Source organism: Canis aureus, chromosome 12 (genome assembly GCF_053574225.1).
Source record: "Canis aureus isolate CA01 chromosome 12, VMU_Caureus_v.1.0, whole genome shotgun sequence".
Classification (NCBI taxonomy): Eukaryota; Metazoa; Chordata; class Mammalia; order Carnivora; family Canidae; genus Canis; species Canis aureus.
In genome coordinates, this window is record NC_135622.1 from 5,671,855 (window position 1) to 5,684,413 (window position 12,559).

The window sequence follows — 12,559 nt, forward strand, 5'->3', positions numbered from 1 at the left end:
TAAATTTGTCATGCTGGTTTAGAACAATCACTCATGATATTTTTTCATAATTCAAGACATTTAGCCAATTCCATGGTGGGTAGTCACTTGAAGCATTCGCAAGAGTGGCAATTGAAGGATTTGGGAAGCACCAGCCAGTCATATGTGCCCTTCAAAGTCCTCTTTTTATGATAAATTTGCATCCTTCCTGGTGCATTCAGTATTTTGTCTATTACACAAATTGTCTTAAGTAATCTGATTTGGATCTACAGTAGACCATCGGTTATGGAAATTCAGGAAAATGGCTTTACCAAAAGGTTTAGTATCTATCCCTTGGCCATCTTACAGAGTTATTTTAAGTTTTGGTACATTAGGAATCTCTTGAGTAGGAGCCTTAGCATGGAATTTAGCCATTGCATTTCCCTGGCATTCAGGGTCTGATGGGAGGGTATGAGCCTCAATTTCTATGACAGCAACTTATGAGGGTGATAATAATGTAGAGAGGAGGTCAGCAACCGGAGTTCTTGTTTTATAGGTGTACCACTTGATGCTGAAAATCTTTCTTTCCAGGGGCACCTGGCTGGCTCGGTGTTAGGGCATATGACTCTTGATCTCAGGGTTGTGGGTTTGAGCCCCACGGTAGGTGTGGAGATTACTTAGAAGGAAAAAAGATGGTTTCCAGAGCATACCAAAGTCATGAACTACTCAGAAGGCATACCTGCTATTGGTGTAAATAGTTGCGGTTTTTTCTTTTGTCAATTTACAGGCTCCAGTGAGAGCCACCAACTCTGCAGGTTGGGTTGAATTAAGTAAAGAAAAGTCTCCTCTTCCTAATAACTCATGTTATGTAGTGACAGCATATTTAGCTTGATATTTTCCTTCGGAATTCTTGGCATAGGAGACAACAATGCAGAGTACTAAATCCGGATTGACTAATAGGGTTTCTCGTAAATCTAATCTAGGAATTTGATTTGAGGAGACCAAGTCAACAGTTATGAGTCTCTCCTTTGTTGGGTAAGGATAGGAGGGTAGCAGCATTTAAAGAGTTGCAGGAATCAGGCTCCCTGCTCATTGGGGAGCTTGCTTCTCCTTCTCCCTCTGCCACTCCCTGTGCTCATTCTCTAAAATAAATATTTAAATTTTAAAAAGAAATTGAACACCAATAAAAAAATAAATAAATAAATAAATAAATAAATAAATAAATAAATAAATAAAATAAATTTTAAAAAGAGAGAGAGTTGCAGGGAAGAACACTGAGGAGACAAGAGTAGAATCTCACAAAATGTTGTCTACTAGCTGAGAAATGCTGTGTATACTCAGTGTTTGGCAAACTTTCTACAGCATGAGGGACCTATAAATTTAATTTATTTCCCTGAACAGTTTTAAGGAGAAGTCTGTCATTTTAGCAGCTGCAGCTATACCCTTTAAACAGTTTGGGTATGTCTTGGTCTTTGAATGCAATTGTAAGCCATAATAGGCTGTAGGACTTATTTTTCCTTCATCTTCTTGAGTAAGGGCTCCCAATACTTGATTATTACATTCCTGACCAAACAATGTAATGTAGGAAGTCCAAGTGCAGGAGGATTCTGTAAAGCCCATTTAATTTCAGTAAAGGTTTCCTCATATTTGTTTTCCAAGGAAGAGGTTCTTGAGTGTTGTGCTTAGAGTGGAGAAGCTACCTAGGAAATGTTAGGGACCCAGGATTGACAATATCCTGCAAGTCTGAGGACATTCCCATTTCATAGAACTCCCCAAGAGAGTACAGAATCTTTCTTAGGGGCAAGGGTTTTCTGCATCAGTGGAAAATGCATAGTATCCCTGACATTTAGGGACAGGAACATTTAGGACATTTAGGACAGGAACACAGTGAGGGATGAGTAGAGGTTTGTAAGGACTTCTGTTTCCCATAGTTGGAAAAAAATGTTTACTGAGAGCCTTCTTTGTGTTTGGCTGTGTACATAGGACAACTAAAACACTCCTGGCTCTGAAAGAGCTCTTAGTCTAGGAAGCAGCTGCCTGATGATATGAGAAATGTTGGTCAGAAATGTGAATAAAGTATAGCATGGTTTAAAAAGTCCAAATAGGGTTTGATGCTACCTGGAGGATGACCTGTCCTGATCCCCATCCTGGCTCTTCTGATGCCTGGATTACCTGTTCTAGACCAGTGACTCTGGGCCTCAGGCAAATTTCAGCTTCTCAGGAAACAACTAGCACCTGTGCTGGCACAATACGGACAACACTGGCAAAGTCTCCAAGAGAAACTGGTGAAATCAGAGGATGTCAAGTTGGTCTGATAAATCCACCATTGTTGAAGTAATGAGTGATAATCATCTGTTTTCTTTTTGATAAGATAAATACTTTACTGGCATTGCTGTACTCATCCCAACATTTAAAATAAAGTTCAATCCTGACCATATTTCTAAAAGGGAAAAGTAGTTATTTTACCCTCACTTAGCAGATGAAGAAACCGAGGCACAAAGTAGTAAAATGACTTCCTGGGTTTGCAGTGGGAGGGTAAAGCGCATTGGGGTTACAGTCCAGGCCTGCTGCTTCCTGCTTCATCCGTTCAGCTGCATTCCATCTCTCAGAAACAAGATGAACCAAAACCTTCCCTTCTACTCTCCTCCATAACAAATAGTAGTCATGTTCACCAGGATATTATGGGATACTAAATTAGTTCACATCATTTTTTTGGAGATCATTTTTCGGGTCATTCTTTTGAGCTCTATGAGTGAAACACTGTTGGTTCGTTACCCTGGAGCATACAGAAGCAGCAGAATACAGTGGTTAAATTAAAGGAGCTGGAAGATGCCCTGCCAAGGGAGCCTTGGCTATCTGTAAGAAAAAGGTCCATCCTGGTGAGAGAAAAATCCTGCTGCCTACAACAAGTGATCTCTATTCTCATATGTTTTCCTTTCAACTTTCCGATTAACGCCTGGCTTTGTTTACTGTATTGAGATGGTTTATAAACTAAAGCGAGTGACTGGGAGCAGATTTTCTTTTTAAAGATTTTATTTGTTTATTCATGAGAGACACAAAGAGAGGGGCAGAGACACATGCAAAGGGAGAAGCAGGCTCCACACAAGGATCCCAATGTGGGACTCAAATCTGGGACTTCGGGATCACACCCTGAGCCGAAGGCAGACGCTCAACTGCTGAGCCACTCAGGCAACAGGGAGCAGATTTTATTTTATTTTTTAAAGATTTTATTTATTTATTCATGAGAGACACAGAGAGAGGCAGAGACATAGGCAGAGGAAGAAGCAGGCCTCTTGCAGGGAGCCCCATGTGGAACTCGATCCCAGGACCTTGGGATTACACCCTGATCCAAAGGCAGATGCTCAACCACTAAGCCATCCAGGCATCCCATGAGAGCAGATTTTAAAACAGAACTAGAGAAGAAAGGCTGGTTCCATTTTCAGAAGTATGGGGCTGGGGAAAGACACTTGTAGAAGGGATTTTTCAAACAGAAGAAAATTTTGTTTTCCTTCATTCCTTTTACCACATTCAGGTCACTAAACGTGCTATATAATTCAGTGTAGGGGTTTTTGGGGTGAAATTCTCTGAGTGCCTTCTGCTGAATCAGTCCCTCTTTCCCCCCCTTACTGTTTCTTTCCCACTTTAGGAAATACCACTCCTTGATCCAGGATCAGGCTCGGGAGTTGACCCACCTGAGGCAAAAAATGAGGATGGGGAGAGCTTTCTCATCCCTTCTCATCCAGCATGTCAGGAATACCATGAAAACCTTTGAGGAACTCCTTAGCAGCAATAAAGTTGACCACTACATGGAGCAGCACTTCCGTGAGCACCTGACCAAGGGGAGCCAGCTGGCAGAGAGCCTTGCCAGCAAATTCGACACAGGTAAGCTGGCCCCAGGGCTCAGGAGGACCTTCAGTCCCTCCCAAGGACCAAGGTTCAGACAAGCCCACATCTACAAGTGACTTTTCAATCTAATGTTCCACTTCGTAGACACCATCCTGGAACCAGTCAGGACTGGCTGGTGAGGAACAATGAGGAGAAGCATGCAGGAATGGGGATGCCAGGATGATGACCAGCTCCTTTATCCCTCATGGAATATGGCCACTAGGACAAAAGGCAACTCTGGGGGGTGATAGCATTAATCTGAAACTAACTGGCAGAAAGATAGGTAGAGGGGAGGTAGCTGGTTGCTGTGAATAGAGCCCTGAATTAGGATCTAAAGACCCCGGCTTTAACCTGTATGTGTTCATTTATTAGCTCTGGACACGTTCATACTTCTCTTGATTTCTGTTTCCTCACCTAAAAATTTAGGTCGAATGATACCAGCATGATTGTTCTAAGGTTCAAATCAGCAGCATTCATTGACTCATTTAAAAAAAAAAAAGATAAAAGAATCATGCTGATTTGGGCATGGTTCAGACACCGTATATACTATTACCTGGTGGTGGAGCGTTAGTTATTTCACGTGCCTTTTCATAGAATATTCCCTAGAGCACCTGAGGGCACGTAGTAAGAGCAGGCTGGAGGCCACTGTGTGGGCATCTGATGGCAGATGCAGAGGTAGGTCAGGAATGTCTGTCACCTCCACAGAGACAGGAGTAGGTTCTGCATGAAAGCTGTGACAGGGCATACAGATGTGGGACTGGGAACCACCTTTGTGGCAGGACTTGGAGGCTCTGGTTGGAGTGGCCCAGAGGCCTCTGGACAAGTGTCTCCTGGCCTGTAGGAAAAGAGACATTTTTAGCTTTTGACTCTGACCCAGGACAGAGCAAGTAAAGATGATGACCTTTGTGGTGGGCTCAGGAAAGCCTGCTGGGCAAGTTCTCCAAAGTTTCAACCCAATTTCCTCTCCTGAGGAAATTCAGAGTATCCTGGACTGGAAAATCAAGTAGTCACATCTGATCCCAGAGAAAATTCAGTGTTTGCTTGTAATCTGGGAAATGAGACCTGCTTAAATTATGACTAGTCCTTTTTGAACCTGGCTTTTAGATGCCTGTACACATGAGAAGAATGAAGCAGGACAGATGCTGAGGACCCTCAGGTAACTCCAAATTTTCAGGGGCTGTGAAACATATAATCTGGTGAAGGATTTAGAAGCAAGGGCCAGAAGCTCAAAGAAGAGGGAGATCTCACACCCAATAAAAGCAAATGGCTGATTATAACATCCAATTATTATGTATCCCTAGTGATGAAGTGATCTCGTTTCCTATTTTTAAAAATTTATTATTATTTTGGTCCCATTCTCATATTAGTTCACTGATTTAGCAACACAGAGCTGCTCTAACCTAACTATCTACTCTTAAGAGTCTCCTGTACCACCAGGGACCCCCTCTGATTTCCCTTATATCTTTAAAGACTGAGATTATATCTAGTTTCTTCAATGGTGACCCAAGAGGTGCTGGCAGATGTTAAATAGTTACAAATTGTCCTTGCAAAAAAAGAAAAAAAATTATACTGTACGACAATACTTACAGAAGGAGGTCTAGAAACTACAAGATGCCTGGGAGGCCACATCACCTCGGGAAACAGTTTTAAGTGGGCCACTGCAAATACTACTGAACGCATCATGTTCACAGAGTGTGTTGAACTCTTATGGACCTCTGGTTGTCTTGTGAAGGAGCCAGGAGTATTATTTAAAGGGCCGAGTGGGTCTTCTCCCTTCCTCGGGATGTATGTGGCCAAGGCACTGGGCAACTATTGTTCTCCCCTGTCCCTCACTCTCCACCCCCAAACAGAAATAAGTTGTTTGGCTTCTCCTCCAAAGGAACAGTGTCTTTGACTTCCAGGGCTCATCCTGTGAGCTGCCAGATCACTACAGCTGTATCAAGTGACCTTTATTTTTCCATTGTCTTTCTTTCTTTTTTTTTTTTAAGATTTATTTATTTATTTTTATTTATGATAGACACAGAGAGAGAGAGAAAGAGGCAGAGACACAGGAGGAGGGAGAAGCAGGCTCCATGCCGGGAGCCCGACGCGGGACTCAATCCCAGGACTCCAGGATCGCGCCCTGGGCCAAAGGCAGGCACCAAACCGCTGAGCCACCCAGGGATCCCCTCCATTGTCTTTCTTACCCCTCCAGTATCCTAAGGGAGATGCAAAAGAAGGGTAAAGTGACAGAAGTCCTAAAGACCAGGCAGGAGGCCCAGCCCCAGACTTTGTGCCAGATCCACTCCAGAGACCAGGCCCAGTCTGCTGCCCATTTCTCCTCCAGCAGTACTTCTCTGCTTCATGAAGAGCAAGATGTATGCCCTTCAATGGATGTGGTCAGTGAGTACCCAGACGGGGTCCAGGTGCAAGGTATTTGCTCCTTGGTCTACACTGCATGAGATGTCTATGCACCCAGGCCCTGCAGATCCACTGTGAGGTCCCTGATAGAGCACAGGTCTGGGACTCAGTGCCAAGCATAGCCTCCGAGGGTGTCAGATAGCTCTCTTTCCTTCCTAGTCCTACACAGCATCAGCCACCAGCCCTCCTCTTGCACATACATGGTGTTGGACTTGAGGGGAGGAGTCATGAGTTGGGAAGGGGAAGGGGCAAACACTCCCCCATCACTGTAACCTGATCACATCATCTTTCAGATCACTGGCATGAACATGAACATCACTGAGATTGGGCCTCTGATCTTGGAATCCTTGGGTAAACAGTCACGTTTCCTATTTTCTGTTTACCACAAAATATCCGTAATCATTTGTGGATTTACAGATCTCATCTGTCATTCTAGTAATTCAGCTATAATGTCCTCTAAACCCACATTAACTGGGATGTGTCTTGGGTCCAGGCTGAATACCCGAGAAGCCCCCAAGAAGGGCCCTTGGGTAGCCTTGGTGAGAGTTGGAGGAGGAGAGTACATTTAAAATCAAACCTTAATTTTCTCCTGCTCAGTTTTCTCTTTAATTTGCCTCCCAAGAAAAGCATTTCTATCTTTAGAGAACTATATCAATCTCAAATTCTGGCAAAACTGAGAAACCATCCTTAGTGTCTGGCTATATCTGGTATTTTTTTTTTTTTCCAAATTGGCTGTTTTAGGCAATGAATGAGCCATAATGGGTTTGACCTGATACTATTCCTGTTTCTCATTTCACCCTGAGGATCAGAGCAGCATAATGTTTCCCCTAGGATTATAGCAACCAAAGAAAAAGGAAATTCACATTTATTGAGCATCTACTATGTTCACAGTATTGACTATGTATCTTGCCTAATTTAATCAGCAACCATCCTTTCAAGTAGGTGGTGGTGTCCCAATCTTACAACACAGCTAAGGACCACTGAGGTTCAGTGAAGTCAGGGAACTTACTGAAGAGCACCCACGCCAGGGTGACATTCGCTCACCCCACTGACTGGAAAGCTCAGACTGCCCACTGCACTGTGGCCCAAGCAATTAGGGACTAAGCAGGGTGGGAGTCATCTCTTCCTACACCTCTTTTGTTGGTTTTCTGGAGCTGGTGTTTTCCTCACTCCACTCTTTGTGACAAAGGTCTAGCCTCTGCACATGAGACAAGACCCTATACACACTGCAATTTCATCCAAGAATTCATATATAAGTGCAGTGCCCTTGATATTTACATGACCTCTTCTGAGGGGCTAATGGGGGTTTTACATATATCTTTGAACTCAGGTGCCCAAAGTCTTGATTCCACCTCATTGCTACCCCAGAGACGGCAGAAGGGAAAACACACCTTCCCCTCACCTGCAATTCCTGCCATGACTTGTAGGAACGGTCACACGAGATGTGGCCTCTGGGGTGGCATCAGCCTTATTTTCTGCCACTTCTCTCTTTTCTGAGGGAGACTGAAACTCTTCTTTTTTCTTTTTTCCATCTAAAGTCATTATCTTCTCAGAGGGACAATGGCTTATCACTCCTCCTCCTTTGTTTTTTGAACTTCTAGAGTAGTTAACAAAAATGTGACTAGTGTGGCAGCTGCCCTGCAAGGCAGAATTATTCTTGCCAGAGGCTGTTCTCTGTTGCTTTTTCTGTGTACAGTCTAGGGCATGTTTTCTGTGCTGTGTGGCCAGGGGAGACCGGGACATGAAAATGCTGATCGTTGTTACTGATTGGACTTGGGACTTCCTATAGCATTGGTTGAGAGTAAGCTGATGTTCTGGAGAGGGGATAAAGGAGGTTTGGAAGGGGTTGGGAATCCCCTTTTGATTGAGTTCCTACATTGTTGGGCATTGTGCTGAAGGATTCATGTAGTTTACCTTACTCCTCATTTCACATCGATACTAATTCCATCTGGTATTCTGAAATATCATTCATAATGAAAGGAGAAGACCTACTGGATATTGATTGAAGTGCACAGCTCCTTAGAGGAACTTGAACTTGGTTGAAGGGAAATAAGGACTTCACTCCCACCTGCTCAGAGGAGAAACTTGCCTACTCTGCGGTCCTTGTTAATAATCTTTGAAAAAGAGCTGACTCACACTTTTAGCTGAATTGTGGCCCTCCTACCCAGGTGGGTTTTTCTTGCAAAGGGAGACAGCAAAGGGCATGGCCAGGTTCTCACAGCATCATTGATGCCATTTTTTTTTTAAAGATTTTATTTATTTATTCATGACAGAGAGAGAGAGAGGGAGGCAGACTCACAGGCAGAGGGAGAAGCAGGCTCCATGCAGGGAGCCCGACCTGTGACTCGATCCTGGGTCTCCAGGATCACACCCTGGGCTGAAGGCAGGCACTAAGCTGCTGAGCCACCGGGGCTGCCGATGCCATATATTTTTGGTTCTACAATCCCCCATGCAGAAATAACCCAGTCATTCTTTGGACAGGAGCCAGACAAGCTAAACTATATTTAAGAATTATTTTTACAGTCTCATGAGCCATGCTGGGTGGGATCCAAATCACCACTTGCCTTCCTTAGAGATCCCTCAGCCTCAGCAGGCATCCAGAGTAGGAGGCAGGAGGAGTGGGAGGCACCAGGAATGTCAGCCTAAGTTCTCCACACATTGGCTATTAATGGAGGCTATCTTCCCTTTTTTTTCCTCCAACAACCCCTAATGTAGAACAGTCTCATGAAGGATTAGTCACTGTGTTGCTGGCAAGGGCATAGACTGGTGAATGAGTGTATTACCGGTTCACAACCCACAAAATGCTTCATTTCCTTAATCTCATGATTTCTAAGATTGGCAGTGAGTTCTGCTACTGGAGAAGACATTTCTGCAAGTACTTCCTTGGGATTGTTCCAGCATTGGGAATCATAGAGGGAGCCAGGAGAGGGGCCCTTGCCCTTCTGGATGTGCACTGTGACCCTCAGATACTACATGTAACCACTACTTTTTTTTCTTTTTTTAAAAAACTGCAAGTATAGTTAGCATATATACATAGGGTTATGTAAGTTTCAGGTGTACGATTAGTGATTCAACAATTCCGTGGGGCGACTGGGTGGCTCAGTTGGTTGAGTGTCTGACTTTTGGTTTCAGCTCAGGTCATGATCTCAGGGTTGTTAGATTTAGCCCCACATCAGGCTCCACACTTGGCATGGAGCGTGCTTAATATTCTCTCTCTCTCCCCCTCCCTCTGCTGCTCCCTCATGCTCTCACACTCTCTAAAAAAACAAAAACAAAAGCAATTCTATACATTTCTCAGTGCTCATCATGATAAGTGTGCTCTTAATCTCCTTCACCTATTTCACCCATTCCCCCACTCACCTCCCCTCTGGAAACCACCAGTTTGTTTTCTATCTTTAAGAGTCTGATTTTTTTATCTATCTCTTCTTTGTTCATTTGTTTCTTAAATTCCACATATGAGTGGAATCATATAGTATTTGTCTTTCTCTGACTTATTTCACTTAGCATTATATCCTGTAACTCCATCCATATTGTCACAAATGGCAAGATTTTGTTCTTTTTTATATGGCTGAGTAATGTTTCATTGTATATAAATATGACATCTTCTTTATCCATTCATCTATGGGTGCACACTTGGGCTGCTTCCATGTCTTGGCTATTGATACACGGATGCATGTATCTTTTCAAATTTGTGTTTTTGTTTTCTTTGGGTAAATACCCAGAAGTAGAATTACTAGATCATATTAGTTCTATTTTTAACTTTTTAAGGAACCTCTGTATTGTTTTCCACAGTGGCTACACCAGCTTGCATTCCTACCAACAGTACACGAGGATTCCTTTTTCTCCACTTTCCCACTTGCCAACACTTATTTCTAGTGTTTTTTATTCTAGATATTCTTACAGGTGTGAGGAGGTATCTCACAGTGGTTTTGATTTGCATTTCCCTGATGATGAGTGATGTCAAGCATCTTTTCAAGTGTCTGTTGGCCATCTGCATGTCTTCTTTGAAAAAGCATCTATTCATGTCCCCTGCCCGTTTTTTAATTGGATTATTTGGAGCTTTTTAGTGTTGAGTTATATAAGTTTTTAAACATATTTTAATATTAACCCTTTATTGGATACATTATTTGCAAAATATTCTCATTCAGTATGTTGTCTTTTTGTTTTGTTGAAGGTTTCCTTTGCTACACAGAAGCTTTTTATTTTGATGTAGTCCTGAAAGTTTATTTTGATTTTGTTTCCCTTGTCAAAAGAGACCTATCTTGAAAGATGTCGCTGTGCCTCATGTCAGAGAAATCACTGCCTGTGCTTGAGGTCTCTGACATCTGCTCTAGTCTTCATTCCATGTATTACTTTGGTTTTTTTAAGGCTGCTGTAACAAAGTGTCACAGACTGTGTGTTTTAAAACCACAGACATTTGTCTGTCCAAGTTCTGGAGGCTAGAAGTCTGAAATCAAGGTATCAGCAGGGCCATGCTCCATTTTCCTTGCCTCTTCCTAGTTTCTGGTGGTTGCTGAGAGCCTTCCTTGGTTTGTAGATGTATCACTCCAGTGTCTGCCTCCTGACTCCCTTGTAATGTGGTCTTCTCCCCCATGTGTCTTTTTATCTGTGTCTCCTTTCCCAATCTTATATAAGGACATCAATCATATTGGATGAAGGTCCACCCTAATCCAGTATCGTCTCATCTTAACACATTACATCTGCAAAGACCCCATTTTCAAATAAGGTTACATTATAAGGTTCCAGGTAGACATGACTTTTTGGAAGACACTTTTCAACCCAATATAATTATCTTTAAAACACTTCATTTCTAAAAAAAACAAAACAAAACAAAAAAAAAACACACTTCATTTCTGACTTCCCATTGGTTTCTCCCTCATGTTCTTTTTTGGACAGATGTCAGCCCAGCCACTCCTGCTGATTCAGCTTCACTGCTCAGCAACCATTCAGATGCCAGATCTACCCAACCCTTCTATCCTCTGAGTGGCACCACACAACTGAGTGGGACACCAGGCCCAGGGCACCATGGCAGCAGTGGCCTATGGGACAAGATGAGGCCTCAGAAAATGAATGCATCTGGGCACCTGTCCTCCTTCTCCTCTTCATACCAGCCCAACTCCAAGCCCTCTGGTAAACACAAAGGAGCAGTTAGTGAAATAGAGCCCATTGAGGGGAGTGAACACATTCTTTCTGGGCCCAAGGATTTTGTATTCCCCTGTTAGATCCTGGCTCACAGAAATGGGTGAGATGAAGGGGGTGGTATCCTGTAGCTCAGCCAGAGAATGAGATCCCAGCCCAGGGCTGGTCCTTTCTAAGTGCCTCTCCCAGCAATTCACTCTGAGCAGAGGAATAAAGGAAGTCAGGGGTGTTCTGAGGTACTCTGCAGAGAGGATGAGTTGCTTCACATTCATGTGCTCCCTTTTCTCTGTGCTACAATCTTCTTAGGCCTAGTTTGAGACTGTTCTTAGAATTCCCAGTTCAGGCTTCCATAGAAGAGGTCTTCCTTAGGTCAAGAGCTATTTATTGCAGGATGGGAGAATATTTCTCAGGTACACACACACCCTTTGTGTGCAACCATAAGTCAGTCTGACCTCTCAAGCTTTGCTGTTGAGTTTAGAGCCAGGCATCCTGGCACCCAGGGACTAGAGGTGCAGCCAACAAGAGGAATGGCTTGAGCAGCTCAGTTTCTAGGACCAGACAGTGTAACAATAAGACATATTAAATGCTGAGAGAAAAACCTGGCCCTAAGCAAGATGTCCTGGTGGATGAAGCCTATTCTTGTCTCTTTCCCCTTCCCTTTGTGCATCCTTTCCTCAGAGGGGTTCCATCATCTCCTGTTCCTTCTTCAGGTCCTGATACCTTCCCAGGCCCTTCCTTGTCACTCTTCACCAAAAGCAGTTAAAGGAAAACACAGTATCACCCACTATTCACTGCCTGATTTAATTTCATATGCATTACCTTAGCCTCTCTATTAGTGGGTGGATGTTAAAGGTTTTCAAGCCATGGATCATCAGGTAGCCTAGGTATGAGGTAGGGAAGGAGGCCCTCTGGATTGCTACCAAAAGGAGGTGGACCAGCTTTTTCATGGGTAGGCCAGTCCTACCTAGAGGCTTGTAGCAGTTTCTCATCCTTGTTTTCCAGCCAGTGTCCATCCCCGTCAGATGGACTCAGCCTCTATCTGGGAAGAGGCCCTGTGGGCTTTCCTTACAGAGGGCCATCTTGTGTTTACTCTTTAAACAAGTTGCCTGGTGCTAACTGGTGCCCAGGTGAGATGGACAGGGATCTCGAAGAGAAGTCCTGGGCAGGCTCCATAGCT

The 12,559-nt window shown here is 43.6% G+C and overlaps 1 protein-coding gene across 1 annotated transcript in view; it reads left to right on the forward strand.

Moving 5' to 3' along the window:
* LOC144281401 (uncharacterized) overlaps window positions 1-12,559 on the forward strand; it is a 49,239-nt gene that overhangs the window by 31,861 nt on the left and 4,819 nt on the right. The window contains exons 5-8 of the mRNA XM_077844344.1: window positions 3,605-3,840; window positions 4,948-4,999; window positions 6,038-6,225; window positions 11,140-11,373. Of these exons, the coding sequence (XP_077700470.1) occupies window positions 3,605-3,840; window positions 4,948-4,999; window positions 6,038-6,225; window positions 11,140-11,373 (710 nt within the window). The remainder of the gene's footprint in view (window positions 1-3,604; window positions 3,841-4,947; window positions 5,000-6,037; window positions 6,226-11,139; window positions 11,374-12,559) is intronic.